The sequence below is a fragment of the Vicugna pacos genome, chromosome 1 (genome assembly GCF_048564905.1).
Source record: "Vicugna pacos chromosome 1, VicPac4, whole genome shotgun sequence".
Lineage (NCBI taxonomy): Eukaryota > Metazoa > Chordata > Mammalia > Artiodactyla > Camelidae > Vicugna > Vicugna pacos.
Genome location: NC_132987.1, coordinates 119,555,867 through 119,579,278, shown reverse-complemented (window position 1 = coordinate 119,579,278; position 23,412 = coordinate 119,555,867). Strand labels below are relative to the sequence as shown.

At 48.9% G+C, this 23,412-nt stretch overlaps 1 protein-coding gene across 1 annotated transcript in view; it reads right to left on the bottom strand.

The window, feature by feature from the left end:
- Window positions 1–204: 204 nt before the first annotated feature.
- Window positions 205–23,412, bottom strand: part of PCP4 (Purkinje cell protein 4) — a 54,619-nt gene continuing 31,411 nt past the window's right edge. Inside the window, exon 3 of the mRNA XM_031684633.2 lies at window positions 205–612. Within this exon, the coding sequence (XP_031540493.1) occupies window positions 485–612 (128 nt within the window). The 3' untranslated portion in view covers window positions 205–484. The remainder of the gene's footprint in view (window positions 613–23,412) is intronic.

The window sequence follows — 23,412 nt, the reverse complement described above, 5'->3', positions numbered from 1 at the left end:
TCAGCGGTTAGGACTCTCCAAATGGGGCAGGCAGGCTGAGAACAGGTCTCCCCTTCTCAGCAGGAGAGCTCCTCACAGAGGGCCCTGTTTCAGCTCTAACTCTTCTTAGAGGGAGAAGAAAACAGACACCTGGCCTGGAGTCCCTTCTAACAGTGGTAACTGCCCACGTTAATACAAGGGGAGAGATGGAGGCAGACACTGTAATCACACATCTTAACTCCATTTTATTATAACATCAAGGAAAATAATTAGTTGCAGGAGGAATGATACTGGAGATAAACAGAGCTTAAGCCACTCACAACGGCACTGTCTACACCTTCCTACGAGGGTATAAATATCGCGGGTCTCTACATGCATTGTGGGATGCTGGGTGCGCGGGTACCAGGTGCAGGTGCTTTCTCTCTAGGGGGTTGGTTCTTTTAATTTCTTGACAGATGATGGGTGAATTTGGTGTCTTCTGGCAGCCTAGGAAGGCGCTCTCCCCCTAGGACTGGGTGCCAGCCTTTTTCTTTTGAAATTTTCTGAACTGAGACTGAATGGCCACCGCCGCGCGTTCTGTCTCTGGCGCGTCCATGTCGATGTCGAATTCCTCCTGAACTTTCTTCTGCCCATCTGCAGCAAGAAAACACAAACAGACGGCAATCACCGAGCTGCATGCAGGAAGACAGACAGCAGCCCTGGAAATCAAAGCCGTGGGTGCACCACGGGGCTCACGCTCACCACCCCCAGCGCAAGACCTAGGTTGCAAAGCACAGTGGAGCGTGCCCTGAGCCTCATCAGAGCTCAGAAGCAGCCGGCTTGCGGCTGCCCGAACTCTACACCTGCCAGGGAGGGACAAAGAAACTCAAGGACACGGGCTCAACCTCTTAGATAACTTGTGTGTGTGATTGTCTGTTTCTCACCGCCACATTTTACATAGAGTGTTAAAAATGCCAGCTCTGCTGTTCCTTCCCCCTGGTTGCTCACGTAGAGGCAATGCAAACTGTGCTACAGACGTGGAGCCGATGGCTGGTGATGCTCACAACAGCTTGCGCTAACAAAGTCTCTGAGTTTCTGTGCACACATGCCTCTATGACCGATGAGATTTACTTAGTGAATCAGGGCTTGTGTTCCCATCATTGTCACAGGCAGATGACACCCTTCGACTTTCACAATTAGGCTGAACTCTCACAAGTCTTACACTTTGTACCAAATGACGTGGGCTTAGCAATTCGTCTGCTAAGGCAGAGGACTGAGATCACTCACAGTTATGATCACTGAAAATAAGATACAAACCAAAGCGAGGTGATAACATGTGCTAATTGCCCCCTGTGCTGTGTAGCTTTCCATCCAAATACTGAACACAGACAAATAAACAAAACCCTCTGGTCACAGAAGGGAAGAACCTTCAAAACTCCTTCAGTCCAGGGAAGGCTGATCATCAGAATCGTCAAAGGCGTTTTTTTTAAATACAGACACGAGGACCCACCCTAGACCCAGGGCTGCCCCTCTGTACGGCCACGGCGGGAAGAGCTCCTGAGAACAAGACCAAATTAGATAGACCAGCCTCCCCTGGGACAGGGCCAAACAGCCGTACCTTTTTTTTTTAATTGAAGTACAGTCCATTTACAATGTTGTGTTAATTTCTGGTGTACAGCATAGTGATTCAGTTATACATATATATTTCTTCTCATATTCTTTTTCATCATAGGACATTACAAGGCATTGAATAAAGTTCCCTGTGCTATACAGTAGGACTTTGTTGTTTGTCTATTTTATATATAGTAGTTAGTGTCTGCAAGTCCCAAACTCCCAATTTATCCCTCCCCTCCCCGCTCCTCCCCTCTGGTAACCATAAGTTTGATGTCTATGTCTGTGAGTCTGTTTCTGTTTTGTGAATAGATTCATTTGTGTCTTTTTTTTTCTTTAGATTTCACATATGAGTGACATCATGTGGTATTTTTCTTTCTCTTTCTGGCTTACTTCACTTAGTACGATGATCTTTAGGTCCATCCATGTTGCTGCAAATGGCATTATTTTAGTCTTCTTTATAGCTGAGTAGTATTCCATTGTATATATATATACTGCAACTTTATCCAGTCATCTGCCGAAGGTCACTTAGGCTGCTTCCGTATCTTGGCTGTTGTAAATAGTGCTGCTATGAACACTGGGCTGCATGTGTCTTTCCGGATTAGTTCCCTCTGGAAGGCTCTCACATGATTCCAGGATACAGTCAGAACGGAGATCCAGCTACTTGGCTTCAGATGAAGTAACAAACAAGGCCCTCAAGTTAATTCAAGGAAGAACTGGGGGCCAGAACCCACTGCTTGGTACCTGGGCTGAGAGCATCATAGACACCCTGGGCTTCCACAACTGGAGCAGAGGGGCCCCACAGCGTGAGGGCACATCCAGCTCGGGGATGGCAGAATCAGGGGCATTTGAGGCAGGAGAAGAAGCCCAGCCAGGGAGCAGGGACAGGGCTCTATTCCTGACTTTGTCACCAGACAGCCTGAGTTCATCACTGAACCTAAATGTGGTCCAATCCTTCACAGCCTGTCTCAGTGCCTCTGGAGGACAGTGCTCAGGCAGGACGCCCAGCACAGAGGGTCAGGACACTGGGATTATGTACAAGTGAGGCAGGTTCCTTCTCTCCTGCTAACTCTGTCCTATTCTCTCTCTATAGGTAGGTAGACAGGTAGATAGATAGATAGGCAGACAGACAGACAGATGACAGATAGATGCCTCTGGCTGCCTGATTTCCTCTGCAGACCCTTCAGCAGGCTGCTCTCAATTTTCCCAGAGACCAAGCAGGTTGCGCCCAAGCCTTCCAACCCCGCCTCCGTCTGGGAAGGGAGGCCTTTATAACCCTCGCAGGACCGATCAGTCCGTGACCTAAATCACCTAAATCAGTAGAACTGTTTTCCTCTGTCCTAGATTGACTGCTGAGGCTCACAAGCACAGAGATTTTGAGTGCGCTGATGTCTAGGGACTACTTGGGGTGATCTGTTTTAACCCATGAGATCCCAGGCGATACAGAGAATATGTGGGGTTGTCTCTCATGGCATCAGGTAGCTGTTCGCCTTTCAATCCACACCGCAGGGCGCTTTCCTCAGAGATTCTACTGAGGGGCAGGACCACTGGGAGGGACAAGTTTCCTAAGGCTCAAGTCCATCCTTTAAAAATATTTCCCTAATGTTATCCCATGAGCCTGGGACTGGAGCTCCAGTACCTGGCAAACCTGAAATGCAAATTACCCCAGCTCCCCTGCCCAGGGCAGGGAGGAAGGGCCGTAACTTCCGCACCAGGAATTGGCATAAGAGGGCTTGGAGTCCCAAGTCCTTTTCCTCCCAAAGGAATCCTTGCGTCTGTGGTCCCATGGCTGCAAAGGGGCAGAACGAGCTCTGATTCGAAAGGCAACGGGAGATTTCTCTTTCAGATTTAAAATGTGGCTGCAGCCTGAGGCTTGTTCATCTTTTCCCTTTTATGATAATGGAAGAAAACAGCCAATATTATTTTTTGACAAATGATGAATGAAGAGGCAGAAAATTATGTATATTTAAGGAATATATAATGAGACAGTAAGGATGGGTCATAAAAATGAATTTCACAATTATGTCTTAAACTAATATCTTCAGCCAAAAGTGATGCATCAACTGCTTCCTCATTTGAAAAATGTTCCAGGGTTTAAAACAGAAACCACTAATATTTCAGGAATCGTTACTTTCCCTTTACTTTGTAGAGTCAAGCATTTCTTGGGGGATGGTCTGCCATTGTTAGTCCTTCCTCTGAGCTGACCAGGGATGTGCAAAGCAGGAGGGGGACCCAATGGTGGTGGAGAAGGGACAACGAATTAGATTCAGTGTCACAGGGCTGAATGCAAACGATGTTAAGGCCGGAAGACGGCGCATGTGGTCCTGAGAGCTAGAAGAGCAGAGCTCTGAGCACCCCAGACTCAGCAGGAGCAAAGGGACGACGGAAGAGGTTGTCTGGAGGGAGACAGCCAGGGCCACGGAGCCCCAGGCCCTGCACAAATCCCAGGCATCAGGCTGCCTGCCGAGGCTCCCCTCCCATGACCTGGGGCGATGGTGGCAACAGAGGGGTGCAGGGTAGCCGTATGAGAGGTCCCTTCCCCATCCCTCCAGGGCAGAGCTGGGGTGCCCACCGGCAGCACCAGCTGAAGCCCAGAGGCAGGACCTCAGCCACGCCTGCTGGGGACAGAAAGGGTCCTGGGGGGTGTGGCCCCTGCAGGGCACACCCCATCCCCTCTCCCCACACTAGGGTTCCTCTCGGAGCAGTCACCATCCGATTTCACTTCTTGCTTCCCTCCCTGGTTTGTGGTCCATCACCCCACCACAGCATGAGCTCCATAAAGTCCCAGACTTTATCTGTCTGGTTCTAGCAGTTCGCACAGGACAGAGCAGATGTTCAATGGGTCACCAATAATGACAAGTGAGTCCATTCATTAAAAAGACAGTCAGCTGTCCAGTGCAGGCCTTCACCCGAAGGGCCACACCAGTGGCCCTTGGTGGTGACTGTTATATTTCCATGCGGCAGGCCTTGAAAGGAGGAGACTAAGAAGTTCCGTGGCCAGGACACAGGGAGCACCGCCCACAGGGGATGGGGACACAGGGAAGAAGCTGGGAGGCCTCTCTTCCGCCTGGGAGACACGGCCACGTGGAATGACATCAGGAGGTGCTGTCTAAAGGGCTGCAGGAAACGGTCAGGGCTCTGGCGGGGAGAAGGGGCACACAGCGGTGCAGAGGTGGACACCTTCCCCAGTGACGGTGGTTCCCAAGCCAGGGAGCTCTGGCCCTTGCAAGCCTAGGACAGCGCCTGCCCCCAGCGCCAGGGTGGGGATAAATGGAAGGCAGGCCTCACATCATGCAGACAGCACCCTCTGGCCTCCTGGGGGACGAGGCTGACTCCCCCACACCCTCAGACCCTCCCAACCCGGGTGAGGCAGCTGGCAGAATCAGGTGTGTGGGTTCAGGGTGGACTGGGGTGTCTCTGCCTGCTCTGTGACCTTGGGAAAGTTCCTAGCTTCTCTGGGTCTCAGTTTGCTCATCTCAAACATGGAGAAGTAAAGTTACTTTTTAAAAGCCTGCTCCCCCAGCCACCAGCGTCACATGCAGATCAAGGCCATGGTGTAAATTAAACACGGGCCCGGTGGTGTTGGGCAGGACTTGCCCTGCCAGAGAAGGATGTGGGCCATCACGTGGTCCTCTGGCCTGGCCGGAGCCCTGTGTCTGCTCAGCGGTGAGACTCCCGGAAGCTCAGGCCCCAGTGCGAAGGGGAAAGGAATGCTTTCCCGTTCTGGCCAGGCAACCATCAAACACAGCCAGGCAGGGGTGCGGCAGTTTCAGGCCCCGCCCAGTCTCTGGGGTGGCGGGTGGCGTTCGCTGGGCTTGTGTCGGGATGGTCACTGCTCAGTCGGGCAGGACACGGAGACTCCTACGCCCAAAGACCGGTGCAGCCCACGACTCCCGAGTCCTGTGGCTGGACACCCGGCGGGACCGGCGCATGAGAGGCTGAGGCTGGTCTCCGCGGCGGGGGCGCCCGGCTCAGCACAGCGGCCCCAGCAGAAGGCGCGGCGGATCAGCGCGAGCCGCGCCGGCGGCACAGCCGTCCTCGTGCCGGATCGCGCTGCCGCCCAGCCCCGCCCCCACCCTCTGCTGCCGCTTCACCGAGACGTCCGCCGGCTCGCGTGTGGCCGGGGTGGGCTGCACCTGACAGGGTCACTTAGCACTCCCCGCCTGGCGGGAAGACGCGCTGGCACTCAGCTCCTGACGGAGGTTTCCCGGCCCGAGCGGGCAGTGTTCCGCCGGCGGGCTTTGTAAGCTGCTCAGGACCGCGCACGGCCGCTGTCCTTCCTCGCTCTCCCGGGCTCTGGAAGTTTGTCATTTCTGTGTGTCTCCACCGTGAGGGGGCTCTGAAGCTGACCAGGAGAACGGCCGAGAGATTATGCATTCCCGTCGGCTGATTTAATACAGAGAGGGCTTGCTAACCGCCCTGGAGAATGGGAGGGAAAACAGCGCCCTGACTGTGTGGCTCAGGAGGTGTGAGAAGGACCCCCAAACGGCCATGTTCCGTGTGCCTGAGGGGCAGGGCCCCCGCGCGCCCTTCAGACTTCACCCAGACTGCCAGGTCTGTTACCTGGAGCACGGGGTCTCAAAGACACGAGGCCGGCTACGGATGTGAGGACCAGGATCTGTCGGGCAGGGCAGTGGACACGGTCCACACTGTCTGCCTCTCCTTTATCCATCTATGTCACCAACCGTCTTCTCTCGCAGAACAAAAGGCAAGCTGCAAAACAGCCCCAAGCCACCGGACCTTCCTCCCTTTGAAGGGCAGAAACTCCTTCAAACATCCAAAGCACAGAGCTCTGCCGACGACCAGAGCCCAGTGGAGAAACGGCGCCCCCTGGGGCTCGGGACGTCTGAGGATTCGGAAATGCCACAACCTCCCCACCAGGAAGCAACCCAGCCCTGTTCGGAGTTACACCCTGCCCGGCTCTAGGTATTTCTCATGCCACTTTCCTGAAACACTATTGCCTTTTCCTTGCAGAAGCCGAGACAGGAAATGGCCCTGCTGTTTGGCATTTTACGACATCGTAAGAGATGTTCAGGTAGCCCTTCTTAAAGAGGTCATTGTAATAAGAACCAGTCTTCACAGAGCATTAAAGAGCTCCTCCCTCACAGACGTAAGTGGATTTTCTTTTACGGACCATTTGACAGCAAATGAAAAATAGAGAATCGCAAATATTGGAGGAAGGAATTACTACGCGGTGAAGACAATCCCAAATGGATATTACGCGTCTCTGATGTGGTCATGAAAATCCATCGAACGGGAAAACGGTCTGATGCACTGAAGTCCCGTTGGCGTGACTTGATTCTGATAAACATACAGTCTAGCACTAGAGGAGAGGTCATCAGATCAGCCCTACAGCCCACCAGCCGGCTCTTCCTGGGCACCTTTAGGAATCCGCAGGGCTGCCATGACAAAATGCCACAGACTGGGTGCCCTAAACAACAGACACTTATTTTCCCCAAATCCTGGAGCCTGGAAGCCTGAGACCAAGGTTGCAGATGACGTGGTTCCTCCTGAGGCTCCCTTCCTTGGCTTCAGCAGCCGCTTTCTGGCCATGTTCTCACATGACCTGGTCTCTTCCTCTTCCTTAAGGACGCCAGTTAGATTGGATTAGAACCCACTCTAACGATCTCATTTTAACTGAATCATCTCTTTAAGGACCCTATATCCAAATACAGTCACATTCTGGGATCCTGGGGGTTAGGACTTCAGTGTATATATTTGGGAGGAGGCATAGCTCAGTTCATAATAGCCCCTAATCTAATTTCGGGGCTGTATAGGTTTTAAAGGAGCTTTGTATTCTGTGCCTCATCTGGCATCTGCAGGAAACATCCACTGTCCCCATTTTACAAAGGCGCAGAGACGGTAACGTGCCTTGCCAGAGAGCATCCGGTGAGTGGCGGCCAACGGCTGATTCAGAATTCCTGTCTTGCTCCAAATCTTGTTTTTCTTCCCTGGTCTGTCGTTACTTGCAGTTCCTTAGACATGGGCCAAGAGGACAGCCTTCTGTGTGGACCAGTTCACGTGGCTCAGGGGAGAAAAGAAATTTAAACAGTCCAAGTGGAAACACAGGGTATGGTCTACCAGTTTGGAAAATCTGCCCGTTTACCAGGCGATCCAGAAGAATTTACACCCAATTCCATCACTTAGCAAATGGCCTGTTGTCTTGACCATGACTTTCACTGTCTTAGGAGCTGGGAGAGAGCTGGGGACACACACAAGACCCTGCTCTCCTGGGAAAACAAAAAATAAGAAGGTAAATGCACGGATAAGTAACAGAATTTCTGAAATTCCACGAAGAAAGCAGGGTGCTAAGCGGGAGAGCGGGTGTGCATGCTTTAAGGTGGTCAGGTCCGGCGTCTGGGACAGAGGCGGGTGTGGGGCAGAGGCCTGTCCCCCAGGGGAGCCTAAGGCCCACCTGCCAGGGTGGGAGGGGCAGTAGGTGCCCTTCCCCCCCGAGAAACAACACTTTTTGCAAAATCATTCTTCACTTTTTGAAAAAACTATTTTTCACCCATGCATTTATAATCTAAGTGGCAGACTTCAACTCATTAGCATAAATTCTTCGGAAATTAACAGACATCCGGTCGTCCCGGGCATAGCAGCGCTATTCATGGACCTGCAACAACTCCGGATAGGATTTTAAAAGTTTGAAATCCAGCGTCGTTCTAAAATACATCATGTCGAGCCACACGCTTGATCACAGGAACTCAAATATATCAAATATATTTGTTTCTATGCTTAAAATGATGTAAAGTCATTGCCTAGACATACTGGCAGTACGTTGTGAACACAGGGGCGTGTGAGCACACACACACACACGCAGACACACACACACACACAGAGGTAATGGCTTTCGTTTACATACTTATAACCCTCCATATTTTAAGGCTTATTTTATAGACACAAATTACCTCCTAAGGCCTAATCCTGTAGATCAGAAATTCGCACATAAGCAGTAAATTGGGATATAATTGTGCTGAGTAGGAGTTCGCCTTGATTAGGAGGCAAAGCACAGAGCGTACTATAAAAGGACCTGAATTTTAGCACGCCATCAAGAAATAACAGTCATTTAACTTAAGTATGCCTTGCAAATAGGGTGTTTCCATGCCAAGTTTCGCAGAATGCCCTACCTTCTTTCAACGTGAAATGCTAACTTGCAAAGAGCACACGTCTTCCACATCTGCTGTCCTTGACACCTGAGGGCTTGGGCTCCCGGCCCCCGGGGCTGGCCGCCCGCCCCCTCCCGCACCAGGGCCAGTGCGGCTTCCTTTGCAAGGACCCACCCAGCCCTCCAGGCAGGGAAAGCAAAGGGACAAGTAAGACATCGGAATTTTTATCCCTTAAGCCTCAAGTGGGATCACAATCCACGCACAGAACAAGGCATCTAGTGTTAGGGAAAAGGTTCACTCCTGCAGAGGAAAAACAGTCATAAACTGGTGTATCTAGTTCCTAACGATGATGGCATGGAGCATCCATTTAAAGAAACGTCAAGAAAATCACGTTCTGGAAAAAGCTGGAAATGAACATGGAGAGGCCACAGCACTTTCAGACAGTCGTTTCCGAGTTAAAACAGTGGGCATTTTAACTCTGCTGGGCCGGAGTCAGGAATCCCAGCAGGCCGGCGCCCAGCTCCGCGCTCCGGGCGGTTTCTCGCTCCTGCCCGCTGGCTGGAGATTTATTGAGCAGAGGCTGCTGGTGCAGAGAATTGCAATTTTCCAGGTCTCTGCTAAGAGGCAGCGATTAATGAGCAGAGTCAGGCATTAGCCGGCAAGGGGGCTTTCTGCCTTCACCGTGTTCTCGCACCAAATGAAAACCCATTTGCCATCTCTCTCAGTTTCCCATTTCCCAAGTTAGCGCCTTTTCGGTCCTCACAGTTTTTACCGAGAAAGAGAAATTCTCTTTCGTCCTAAAAGTGAGGCCATGTTCTCCACGGTTCACGTAGGGCTGTGTGGCTGCAAAGCCTCACTGCATCAGCTGAGAGCGACAGCTTCCTGCCAACCCTCCAGGGCCCCTGACTCCCATTATCTTGTTTCCCCCGCCCCTCTGTGGATGCCCCTTGTTCAGAAAAGATGCCCACCCCCCTGCGGCATGCAGGTAATCAGATGAGTGCACATCTTGGGGGATCGATGAAAAAGAATAAACACTGATGGATCAAAACTTCCCCCAAACTCACTAAGTCCAGGAAGAGGACAAAAAAAGGTACAATGTATGACTGGGACATTGTGCTGCAAACCAGGGACTGACACATTGCAACTGACTGTACTTATATTGAAAAATAAATTAGTTTAAAAGATTTTTAAAGATACAAATATCATCAAAAAAAGTAGTTTTCCTATTGGAAAGGCAAAGCTGGCTCCTAGTTGTGTCAGTCCGCTGGGGCTGCCTTAACAAACACCACAGGCTGCTGGTCGTCCTAAACAACAGGAATTTATCTTCACACAGTCCCGGAAGCCGGAAGTCCAAGGTTACGGTGCTGAGAGCCAGGCTCCTCTGAGGCCTCCCTCCTTGGAAAGTGGGCGGCTGTCTTCTCCTTGTGCCTTCCCTCTGTGGGTGTCTGTGCCCCAATTTCTTCTTATAAGGACACCAGGCACCTTGGATTAAAGCCCACCCTAATGACCTCATTTTACCTTAATTGCCTCTTTAAAGACGGTATTTCTATATCCAGTCACATTCTGAAGCAATAGGTGTTAGGGCTTCAACATATGAATTTTAGGAGGGGACACAACGCAGCTCATAACAGTAGCCAAAATGCCTGTACCTTCTAGGGGAGAAAAAGAGACAAGCAGGTGAGGTATGATGTGAAACAGCTTCACTAGACAAGGCTCAAATTCAAGTTCCAACTGACTGAGCGAGGTCAGATTTGCCTTTCTGAGGTTCGCATTCCTCCCTTGGGTTTGAAATAGGGGAGAGAATGAGTCGAGGCTTGTTTCTCTCTCAAGACGTTTAGAGGCGCAAGAAGAGCATGCACTGGCTGTGTGCATCGTGTGAAGGACAATGAGCGATGCGGGGCTATCACCCGAGACGGGGACCTGCCAACGGGCTCGCCCAGTTCCCTCTCCTTCCATCTTTTCCCTCCACCACAGGTGTCCTGGGAGTAGAACTTTGCTGCCCAGGTGTAGGGCCAGCCAAACAGGTGCCCTGGGGCAGGATCTGAGAGGGCAGAAGTGAGCTCCCAGGCGAGGCAACCAGACACAGGAAGCTCCCACCTCTGGCAAGCACAGAGGCAGAGGCACCAACTGGGTCTCTCTGGGGCAGCAGGCGGACATCCATTGTCCTGGGCCCAGTGTCATGGGCCAGGCAGCAGTGACAGTAGCGGGGCTTCTGCTAGAACAACTTGCTGTGTGGTCGAGTGTTTCTGAATACATTGGTCCTGGCCATGCAGAAATTCTGTAAGGCACGGATTCCCTGTAGTAACCCCTTTCCACTGAATCTAGCAAGAGTGGCTTCTGTTTTCCGAGCCACCATCTCCCACAGGCACAGCGAGCTTACACGGGGCTGTGGAGGAGAGGGATGCTATGGAAGGTAAAGAACGACCCCATGTGTTTTGAGATCAGATGGGGGCTTTCATTTTACCTGCACAGAAAATTCTTTAGTACATACTGGAGAATAACTTGAAGAAAAGGAGGTAAATAAGAACCCTTTTGGAGGTGAGGATAACTCGTCAAATGTTTCTTTCCTCTTCTGAGCACATGGAAAGAATGAAAATTCCTTCCCAGGGATCAGCAGCTAACTTCCTTAACAGTAAACCACTCAAAAAAGCCACAGTTGTCCCCCTTCCCAGTGTGAAGACTTGAAGCTGACCAGGGGATAAGGGGAAGATGGAGAACAAATCAGTCACCTAACACCTTAGACCTGCACTCCACACAAGCCAGCAAGGTATGTAAGTGCTCAGGAAACTCCACTAGCTGAAATGTGTTGTGGCCAAGACTATTCCTTGCCTCTACTTACCCCCTTTTTCTTATAAAAACCTCTGATTTGGGACTGAGGACACAGTTACCCAGAATGAAGTTTCCATCCTTCTTGCTATTTGGTGACCTAGGTTCTAGTCAATATGATGTGGGTTAAAAAGAAAGAAATCTCATTAAAAGAAAGCTGACAGACACCCTTAGCCCTTTTTACTTATTCCTAACTGTTTCGCACTAATTGGAATGCAGATGCAATGGCTGGTGCTCAGGCAGCCATTTTGGATCATAGGTTGAAAGTCTTATGCTGAGGATGGCAAAACAGTAATACTTGAAATGCTCCTTGAAATTATTCTGACTGCCTTTAACCACCTACCTCTGGACTCCTTTTATATGAGAGTTGGATAAGTTTTATTGTTTTAAGCAATTGTTATTTCAGAGTTTCAGTTTCTTATAGATGAACCTCATCTACTGACATATATGTTATAATAAATGTAATTCATTTGAGAACATTTCATTTTAGGCTGATAACAGAAATTCAAATATGCATCCCTGTGCACAGTATGGCTTCATTTTCTTCCCTTAACTATATGCTTGTTCTTCTGATATACACAGTTGCCCAATTTCTGACACGGATGGCCATTTCTTTATAGCACTTAATACTTTTAAAAAATCTTAGGTTTTTTTCCTACAGAAATATTGCTTGTATATCCTGTAACCTTTGCCAACCATCGCTTGCAGCCTTCCCTGCTTCATTTATTCTTTTTCTCCTCCTGGGGCATCAGTTTTTCCTCCACACCCATCCCCTTCCAGATTTGGAAAGTGTATAGCTTTTCATGTGTTTGAAAATCTAGGAAATAAATGTGAGCTAGGTGCAGCTCCTAGGAAGGCATTTTTTCCAACCAGGTTTTAGTCCATTCCCTTCATTCTGCTCCAAGTCCATCTTTTTTCTTCCTTTCAGAGTGTTGGAATAATTTGAGTGTTTTCCTGTCTTTTCGGAAGGGCAAAACCTTCTCAGACTCATGTTGGCCCCAGCTTCTAAACTCCAAAGTCCCAGTTTTAAAGGATTAAACTCTGCAAATTTCACCACCATAGAGGATTTTCTAAAGTTCCCCAGTTTGAAATAGAAAGAAAAGTCAAATGCAATCATAATCCCAGGACATGTTCAGGTAGCCTTGAAGGAGAATTAGTTCACCTAATTAATATAAAAAACTTGACCTGAGAACATTGAGTGCCCACCTCCCCTCACCCCATCATTCTAGAGAGTTTGACTTTAAAGCGGAAACGTAGGAGCTCAGGCAGATGCACTGCATTCCGGGGACTCAGTGCAGGAGGAAAAAGGCTGATAAGAAGAAAGGCCAGAAAGCCTTAGGACTCTGTGAATGCAGCGGAAAGCAAACAGCAGCGTGGGTTGAAAAATCATCACAAGGATGCCAGAAAGGGACCAAAGCTGTTTTCAGACTCTTCTCCTTCCCTGCGCTCTCTGCAGCACTGCCTGATTAGAGGTGCTTTCTCCAGCAGTGCACCAGCATCGAGCATCAGCCCCGATCAGCTCTTCTGCATCCTTCCTGGACCCCTGCCAGCAGCTGAGCCGAGGGGCTGTGCTATCTTGCCGGACACATTCTCTCTCTGGCTCTTCAGCTCTGTGCCTCTAATCCAGGCAGACAGGTGTTTCCCTTTGTGGATTTTCAGGGATTACAAGCTTTCTTAGACGCACAAGGCTATCGGGCAGATGCGCCCGTTGTGTATACTGAATTTGACTTTGGGTGCAAAGCTCTGATGCTTTGAAAGGGGGTCTGTGAAGCAAAGCTAGAGGCAGGTCCCTGCTGGGTCCGGCTGCAGCCGGGCTGATTAATGCTCGCTACTGCTCAACATTTCAAACCCAGGACTGCTGTCAGCCTTGACTACCCACCCCCTATCCGTCATGCATCACCTCATTCCTTACCCTTTTCCTTTGCAACAACAACAACAAAAAAAAGAGGAGCAGAAACAGGTGAGACTACGTCCATCTCCGACTTACCATATTTTAAAATGCCCTCCAAATGTTCTGACCATGACCAGGCGGCCCACGTTGAAATATCCGAAGGACGAGAGTGGGCTCTTCACAGAGGCGTGCGCCTCTGTTCATAAATGTGTATTTCCGTGTAAACAGAGACCTGCATTCAGTTCCAGAAACTGCTGTTTGTGGGTTTAAACTGCATGCACAGCCCCCTGGCCCCACAGCCTCAGTCTCCCTTCCATGTTCCCTTTTGCAGATTTCAGGCAAAAACATTGCTTCTATTTGCTTTTTTCTAAAGTGATACTTTCTTAAGGGCTCACAGCCAGACCCATGCTGATTTGCTGGAAAGCGCTTTTTGGAGGCGAGTCCTTTTAAGGTTCGGGCTTTGTTATCGTACTTACCAGGAAGACAGGCTCATATATTTGTAAAAAGAGAATCAAATCAAACACCCAAGAAAAAATAAAGTTATATGGTTTCTGGGCTAGGGAGCCGAACCACAAACAGCACCTTGGTGTCAGAAAGATGAGCTCACAGTGGAGTTTGGGTTTTAGTTTTAAGCATTATTTGATAATAATGTGCTGACAACGAATCCCAAGGAGACATGGAAGAACGTTTTTCCAGCAAGTGGACAACTGCTGAAGTCCAGACTCCTACAGGTTCAGGTGAAGAATTCAGATGTGGGCTGTGCCTGGTCGGACAGCCACCACCACTGCTTAGCCAAGACCTTTCGTGTGACAGTGTGACAGGGGGCCACCAAGCCCCCCATCCAGAAGCTCTTATAAACCAAAACTCAAGCAGAATATTTTCATTTCAAGAACTCCAACCCCCGCCCCCGCCTCAAATTCCAGTGTCAGGCAACAGGATGAATGATGATTCAACTCTGAAATAATTTTTTTAATAAAACATAGTTTTTCAAAGGACCAGCCTTGAAAGATCATCCTTTGAAGCATTCTAATTATTCACAGAGGTAGTGGAAGCATTTCTGTCTAGATCAAAAATGGAAGCAGTGAGAAAATGCCCTTTTTGGTTGCAGCAGCTCAAGGGAGCATTAAATAGAGGCTGATGACAAGAAACGGATGAGAGAAACCAATTTAGGTAGAACGTTAGAGGGAAAGTGTCTAACATCAGTCTGTTAGAGAATAGAAGGGTTCCCCGGAGCGATGGCATCTGACCTTTCGCAAAAGTCATTTTAAGCTGTGCTGAGGCACGACATGGCAGGGAGCGCTCCTCCGCCCGCTGTGAATGGCCAGGGCGGCTTAACAGGCTGCTTCCGCCCAGGTATGAAATTGGCAAGATGTTTTTGTTTTGTTTTGTTTTGTTCAAATCTAAGGTGTGTGAACAGACAAAGACAACATCTTTTTTGCACGAGTCTCAGTACGTGTATGGGAGGCTTGAATGGGGTCTTAGAAGACCCCATCAAGCCTCCCATACACAGATCTGGCTTATAACTTCAAAATTATAGTGCAACTCCTACACACCCTGCTGTCATTTAAGATGTCACTGGGCTGCGGGGAGAGGGCATAGCTCACGTGGTAGAGTGCATGCTTAGCATGCACAAAATCCTGGGTTCAATCCCCAGTACCTCCACTGAAAAACCAAATAAAGTTAATTACCTCCCCACTGCAAAAAAAAAAAAAAAAAGAAGATGTCACCGGGCTGGATTTATGGACAATGCCAGTGAGACATTTTCAAGAAGTAGCAGCAACTCAACATTCGATTGCCGCAGGGCTGGAGAGGGTACATGCCGGCAACTTCACACACGATTCCAAAGAGGCAGGGAACCCGGTGACAGCTCCCAGACCCACAAGGAAAATGGTTATCAAGTTTCAAAAGAAAATTGAATACTTTCTGGCTGCAAAACCACAGTAACAATTTAATTTTAGGGGTGAAGGGAGAGCTGACAGCAGCCCCTTCATGTGCACAGGTGTGCCCATTTCAGCCCTAGGAGGCCACCCACTGCTTTGTGTTCCCATCATGCACGGGCCACTGTTGTCTACACCTGCCCTCGCCTGGAGGCCAGTCACCAGCAGGGCAGCCTTGTTGCAAACCCGAATGCACAGTAGCGAAACATCCAGAGAAATAAGCTCTCTTTCCATGTTCGGCCATCAGCTGGTTAGAAATACAGTTTGTCCCTGTAAAAGGCCGTATTTTTCATTTTCACCCATTTTGTTGAAATAGTTCCATTATTTGTTAGCACATGTTCCCGGCTAGTAACAACCCCGTTCAGATTCTGGACATTGTACCTTCTTTCCCTTCCACGGCCTCCACCAAGAAATAGCATGTGATTTCCCCTCTGGACTCCCAGGCAACAAGCCCCTGATGTGTGCAGAAAGATCAAAAGAAGTCAGACCTGCTATAGTGTCCCGGGAAAAAGACAGAATCAGAAAGTATCAAAATTAGACAAGAGTCTAAAGACAACATCGTCCCACAAAGAGGACCTTGGGACCCAAAGAGATGAATCAGTTCACCACGAGTGAACCCCCACTAGCAAATGGCCAAACCACAGAATGACTGGGACCAGAAGTCTTGGGGATTCCCTCTTCCCCCACACCTTTACGAGGAAATGAAGAATCAGAAAAGGTTTTCTCGCCAGACCCTGCAGCCGTGCCGGCTAAGAGATGCAGCAATCAGGAAATGGCTAAAAAGTAGAGTCTTAAAAGCAATTGACTAAAACAGAAAAAGCACTGCCAAGGAGGCAGCCTGGTGTCAGCTCTTCCATGAGTAGATCCAGTGAAAATTTCATGCTAAACGTTTCTCTACTTCTTTGTGAAACAGGGAACAATTATTGAGTACAACTGCCTGAGAGGAGCATTTAGAGCACTCTTCACGGCCAGAAAGTGCATTATAATAACAAGCAAGCATCTTCAGGGGCTGTTTCTGATGACCCTGCCCGTTTTTAAAGCACACTGTAAAAACACAGTCTTTAGAGACTGGTGGGAAATTGGATTTTGGTGAGTACACATGGACTCCAACTGCCAGAAGATTAATGTTTGCACTGAAGCTCTGCAACCCTGAAGTTTCAGAAAGCTCGGAGGCAGGCAGACTGGGCGTCTCACTGTGGCTGGCACGCTGAGTGCCCGCTGCGCGCAGGGAAACGGGCTCCGCCGGAAGGGCACGCGGCCCCACGGCGCTTGGGTCCGTGAGCGGAGTGTGACGGACGAGCCTGAAGCGGGAGTGGCTTCACTCGCACCAGCACCGAGCATCTCCCTGACATCCGAGGAGACTTCGCTTCCTAAATGAGTGCCAGAGCACGGTTCGATTTTCAATTATCCCCAGGGTCTGGGATGGTGGAATGGTAGAGAGAGAAGAATATGCCTTGGAAATACTGAAGGAGCCACTTGCCAAGCACAGAAATAGCAGCAAGCTCCCACCGCACGTAATCGTCAGTGACGGTAAGGAGCGTTCTCGGAAGCACGCGCAGAGGCCACGTCGCCGTCGGCCCGGGTTCCACCCTTCCTCTGGCCCCGCATCGGGGGCTATGGAATCGGTACATAGTTCAGCTGATCGCTGGTCTCCTGGATTCCAGGTCCCAACAGGAAGAAGGAAGGTGGCAGCTGCAACAGGACGACAGTGGCAAGAACCCAAAGGAGTCCCAGAGGGTTGAGAAGAAGCATCTTCAGTTAGCTTTTAGAGAAAGAGGGTAATCTTCAAGAGAAATACAATTTCAATGTCTTATTGAATTAAATCTAGTAATGTGCAAATAATTGCCCTCACTCTTGACAAGCGGCAACTTTGTAAACAGCAACAACAGCAACAACAATAGTAAATACTCCAAATTAATGCTGGAAAAAGCAAAGTCTATAAATAATCACCTCTTATATTCAGTGACCCCACAACACTGGTTATCCTTCATCCCTCTCGAACTTTCGAAGTATGACTTATACTCAAGGGGCTCCAATCCTCGTTTCTTTGGGAAATATTGTCACCATGGTGCCCAAAAGAACAATCCCCCTGGTTGTGCGGGGAAGAAGAGGAATGCGGGCTTGGGCTCTGCTTCGTACTGAATTAAAAGAAAGGGATGGTCATGCCTTGTATTTTGTTAAGCAGCTGGGCTCGCAGTCACAAGCTGGAAGTTTAACTCAAAGTTCTGAAACTCAGGAGTCCAAGAGGGACTTAAAAAAAAGCAAATCTTCTCCCTGATGCCTCCCCAGGACAGTGGAGGCAAATTTTAGCGTCTCTTTTCTGAAACGCTGGCTGGGAGAGCACAGGGCCGTCCACCGCAGATCAACACTTCAGCCCCAGGCCACGTGGCAGCCGGTCCAAGCCTCCCCCGGGGCCACCTGGAGTCCTGGCGGTCCCGCTCCTCCCCACCTTCCTGGTGGCCAGAGCAGCTGGATGAGTCTCCCCAGACACAGTGCCCTCCCTTCCTGAAGGCAGCTTTTCTGGAAGCCCACAACGGGTAGTGTCTGGCTTCCAGCCCCAGCTCATTGGAGGAAGTCTGACCATGCCGCCCACCCCTGTTCGGGCCCTGGTGGCCTCAAATTCCAGGAGGCTGGAGGCTTCTGTCCTCTCCCTCCTGCTCTGACAAACTTGAATTCAGGGGGAACCTGACCTGCTCTGCCTCACACCCCCGTTCCCAGCGGGCCGGTCTCCAGCAGGGTTTCTCTTCAGACCAGACTGAGATGCTCACACCTCTGCATCCGCCCCCTCCATCTCTGGCCACCTCCCTTGGCTCCGAATGACACCTGAGTGGGGCCAGGGGGTGGCTCAAACTGACAGCGTGAACACACATTGATCTTTACAGAGGCAGCCTAATTGCTCTGAGAGTGTCGACTACGTCCTCTTTCCCTCAAATATCTGACAGTTTTCCTTCTTTTAAAAATATTAAGCCAACCAAGGACACTCTAGTTAAAATAAAAAGATGATATTGATGGCCTGATTTTTTTCTTTTTTTCCTGAAACTAGTCTAGACTTTGTGTACAAAAATCACGCCTGCTCTGTCTTTGTAAAGCTGCAGTCGCACAGTATAGCAGGCTACGTCTGTAATTAGGGCAGCCTGAGGGGGGCTTTCCGGCGACCTGGCCCAGAGCCCAGCGAGAGAAGGGCAGGCACGGGTAAGAGGCACTGCAATTTGTCACCTCCTGCCCCCACCATCCACTCTCCACCCTTCCCCACTCCTCCTAAGCCTTGTGCTGTGGCTTTGGTTGGATTCCTCCAGCGGGTGATACTAGAAGTAATCAGAAAACTGAAAAAGAGAGCTCTGGGTGGTTTACTTCATTGCCTCCTTCTCTTCTAGGGTTGCCAGACAAAATGCAGACTATTCAGTTAAACTTGAATTGCAGGTAAATGACAAAAAATAACAATAAAAAATGTTTAGTATAAGTATACCCCCAAGTATTCCATGGGATATACTTATGCTATTTTGTTTCTTGCTTACCGGACATTGAACTTCAATGAGGCACCCTGTATTTTTATTGGCTAAATCTGGCAACCCTAAGAGTCTGCAAAATTGCCTGAAGATCAGCTCTGTCCTTCAACAAAAGACCACGGCCCCTGTGGGTTACCCGTCCGCACAGCACCCTTTCTGGATTCCGGGCCTCCCTGCAGGCCCTGCCACTGCCAGTCTGTGTGAGTTTCCCTAAACCCTGCCAACACCTTTGCAAATGGTCCCTTTGTAGTCAACGCTCCTCAAATTACTCGTGGAGGAGCTCCTCCCCAGACCACGCCTGACACGCCCGTCACTAAGGATGCCCCGCTTCACTCTCCCGGTGTTGCTCTTCCAAGTTACGCCATCCTCAGCTCTGAGTGCCCTCTCCAGCACATGCCAGGTGCCTAGCAAGTACTTCCTGAATGAATGAATGAATTAATGAATGCACAACGCCAAGCTGGAGTCCAGAGTACTTTATGGCCTCCCTTGTCTGGTTACTAAGGACCTAAAGGTCTGTATCCAGGAGGGACTCTATTCCAACCAGCAAAGAGTAGAGCTCGGTCTGGGATGTACACGAAGGAGGGCAGAGCGAGAGAAGGGGAAGGAACCCACGGGTTAGCAAAGAAGTGGTTTACGTGCATCCCAGTTGACTATCCCTATAGCATGAATCACTTCAGATTAGCAGCTTAAACACAGAACTGAGTATTCTCTCCCCCAGTGCGGGCTCAGCGGGGCATCTCCTGGGCGAAGTCCCCCACGTGATTGCAGCCGGACGGCCCTGCAGCTGAGGCACCTGGAGGACCTCCACCCACACGTCCACCAGCCGGGCTGGGAGAGCTGGTACCACCGCGGGCTGGGGGGCACCTGTCCACAGGGCTGCCTGCGGGCTGCCTGGGCTTCCTCACAGCACGATGGCTTTAAGGCAGTGGGAGTTCTTGAGTGGCAGCTGGCTTCTCCCACAGCAAGCATTCCCAGAGAGGATAAAGGTGGAAGGTGCCAGTTTCTTAAGGTCTGAACCCAGAAACTCACGGGCCTCCCCTCTGCTGTGTGCTGTTGGCCTGAGGGGTCCCAGCTGCCCGAAGCAAGAGGAGGGGCTTAGAACTCCCTCTCCTCTGCAGCTGTCTTTACTCCTCTTCAAAATCTGATCCCAAAACAGAAACCATACAAAATCGCAGAGTATACAAAGTGATCCAGAAATATTCACATGGCGATTAAAGTCAGGAAAAATCTACTACTATACAGAGAATAAATAAACATGGACCTACTGTACAGCACAAGGAACTATGTTCAATAGCTGGTCATAACCTAAAATGGAAAAGAATATATCTATATTTCTATATAGAGAGAAATATAGAGATATATATATATATGACTGAATCACTATGCTTTGGAACTGACACAACATTGTCAATCAACTATACTTCAGTTAAAAATCAAATAAATAAATAAATACACAAATAATAAAAAGAAGGGAAGTTTTATGCCCCTGGCTTAGAAAAGTAATTAGAGTCAAATTAATTTCCGTACCAAAAGGTTTCCAATGACCTAGCTGCAGGACAGCAGTGTAGAAAGCATGAGGGGAAAATATATTATGAAATGAATAATATATATTTAATTGTTTTTAAAAAGAAGTTTGTATATGGCACCTTTAGGTCAGCATCACGGCAGGTAGGGTGTGCAGGGACCCACACTCAGAAAGGCCCAGCCTTGTTTAATGCTCTGCTTAATACTTTTTAAGGGGGGAGGGTATAGCTCAAGTGGTAGAGTGTGTGCTAAGCACGCACAAGGTCCTAGGTTCAATCCCCAGTACCTCCATTAAATACATAAATAAATAAATAAACCTAACTATCTATCCTCTGCAAAAAAAAAAAAAAAAGTTTAAGTACTTTTTAGAAATGAACCTATGTTTTCCATTTTCCCTTGGACCCTTGTCCCTGGTAGAGAGCAAAAGAGGTAAGGGACAGCTAAGAATGAGCTTATAGGGGCCTGTCTTCCAGAGCCTGTGGCTGGGTGACATCATGCCAACCTCGAGACAAACTCTGCCGTGTGATGCCCCATGGCCTTTGTTCTCCTGATTCCGCCCCAAAAAGCAGGAGGCACCTACCCTCTGTGAGAGAAAGCCACATTGAAACAGCCAATCCTCTAGACTAGGTTTTAGCCCAGGATCAAAAAAAACTCAACCACACTTTGAAGTCGCTCTTAAAAAGAGGATTCAGGATAAAAAATATGTGGCATACATCTATCTACAGCAGAATACTATGCAGCCATTAAAAAGAATGAAAGTTTGCCATTTGCAGCAACACGAATGGAATTGGAGGGCATTGTGCTAAGTGAAATAAGTCAGAGAGACAAATACTGTATGATATCACTTATATGTGGAATCTAAGAACTACAATAAACTAGTGACTATAACAAAAAAGAAGCAGACTCACAGATAGAGAGAACAAACTAGTGGTTCCCGGTGGGGAGAGGGATGGGAGTAGAGGCAAGATAAGGGGAGGGAATTAAAAGGTACAAACTATTAGTATAATAAGTATAAGTATAAGCTTTAAAAATGTAAATTGCTACATTGTATATCTGTAACTTATGTAATATTGTACCCTAACTATATTTCAATAAAGACAATTAAGAAAAGAAAGATGATTCAGAACCAGTCTGTTCTTAGCCTAATTGAATGAAAAGTAGTCACTTTCTGAGCACAAAGGACCCATTTAGGAGAGAATATCAATTGTACTTGGAGTGAAATAGCACCATTTCTCGATTGAATCACCTGAACTGAGCCAAATCTTCACAATTAATTTTATCGATTCGAAACTCCTACTTATTACTGATTAAGAAGTTGGAAGAAACCAATCATTTGTGTTGCGTGGACTTTACGTAAGCTCACAACAATCCCCAGGTGCTCTTCCCAAAGCTATGTTCTAGAATCACTGGCAGAAAGCTTTCGTGTGAGACCCAAGGAGACTTCGGCCCTCTGGTCTGAGCAAGTCCCATGGTTGCTCTAAGGATGTGCCTGGAGGCATTCACAGGGGCACGGAGGCTCCTTTCCCCCACACAACTCAAACAGAAGAGCAGGTCCAGCCTAAGAGGAAGTCTTGCTCGAAAACATCCTTTCCCAAGAAGGAATGTTAGCATTTCTACACACCTTTGTAATCACAGATGTAACCCCCCAATAGGAACCCTACAAATTTAAACCATCTTATTATGTAGCTCAGGCTGAAATTGGTTCTCTCTTCTGAAAACGTGCTGCTGTGCAAATTAATTCTACAAATAAAGCTATGAATGCATCACCAACTTAAAAGAGCAAAATGTTTCCAAGCACTTGGAGAAGTATTATTTCCAAACAAATAATTGATGAGTGAATATGAAACATTCCTGTCTCCTGATTGGAGCCAAAGAGACAAGGACCCCCATTGCCCTGGTACAAGCTACTTCGTAGCCAAAACAGATCTGGAGTGGCAATTCTTTTGGCATAATTTCTAACCTCATGTTTTCACAAAATTCTGTCTTCAGTTAGTCTAAAGCTAACTAATGTTTCATCTCAGAAAAAAAAGGAAGGAAGCAAGGAGGCGAGGAAAGAGAAAACATAGAGAAGCCCACAGATTAGAACATCGTTTCCATTTTTTTGTTTTGAAAATTAACGTGGCTTTCCCCGTCATTGGTCTAAGATCTCACCTGTTTGCCAGGGGCTAGTTAACTGCACTGATGGCATGATGGTTCTGTTGAGACTATGGTTTCCAGCCTGGCCAAGATGTACGTCTGTTAACCTCCTCCAGTCCTATGGGCTCCGACCACAGCCCACGCTAGCTGCCAGTTTACAACCAAGACCCACCTGGTCAAGAGAAAACTCAGGGAAGAGTGTACTTGGGGACCCCTGGAGTGTTTAGACTGGGGGCCAGATGACCTGCAGTCTTCCCTCCTCTGATTTATGCCACTTGTGTTAGGTAGTTAGGTAAGTGGGGACACCGGGCAGATAAGGTGGAGGAGAGAGAGGAGGGTCTGGAAGATGGCGTTATGCCCATCTTCAGCATAAAGGGGCCTTACTTCTTCTAAATGAGTGCCAGCAAGAAACCAGTCAGAACCCGGCAGCCACAACTGCGCGATAGTGACAAGGACCTAACGAGACACAACCCAATGCTCATTGTAATATAATTAGCATTGCGGTTTAGCTCCCCCGCACGCCACCCCCATGCGCTTTTCTGTGTGCATCATGGGTAAGGACATGCACAAAAGGGGACGAGCATGACTAAGCACGCCAGGGGCAAGAGCCATCAGTCCATCAGGAGACCCCCTCTGAGCGAGGGTGTAGAAGTAGGGGCAGACAGAGACCACTGCCCTCCGCCCCTGGGTCAGCCGGCCTCCCAGGCCTGGGGGGTTTTTCCCTCTGCTAATAAATCCTTTAAAATCTTTCGCTGCGCAATGCTCCTGTCTCCCGTCTGAATTCTTCTCTTTCAGGTAAGGAAAGAACTGGGGTCTTTCCCCTTCCCCTTTTGGGTAACACTTGGACCTATCACCTGACTTCCTGAGGAACTTGGCCTGACATGGCCTCCCTACCCTCCCCCAAGTCTGCCATG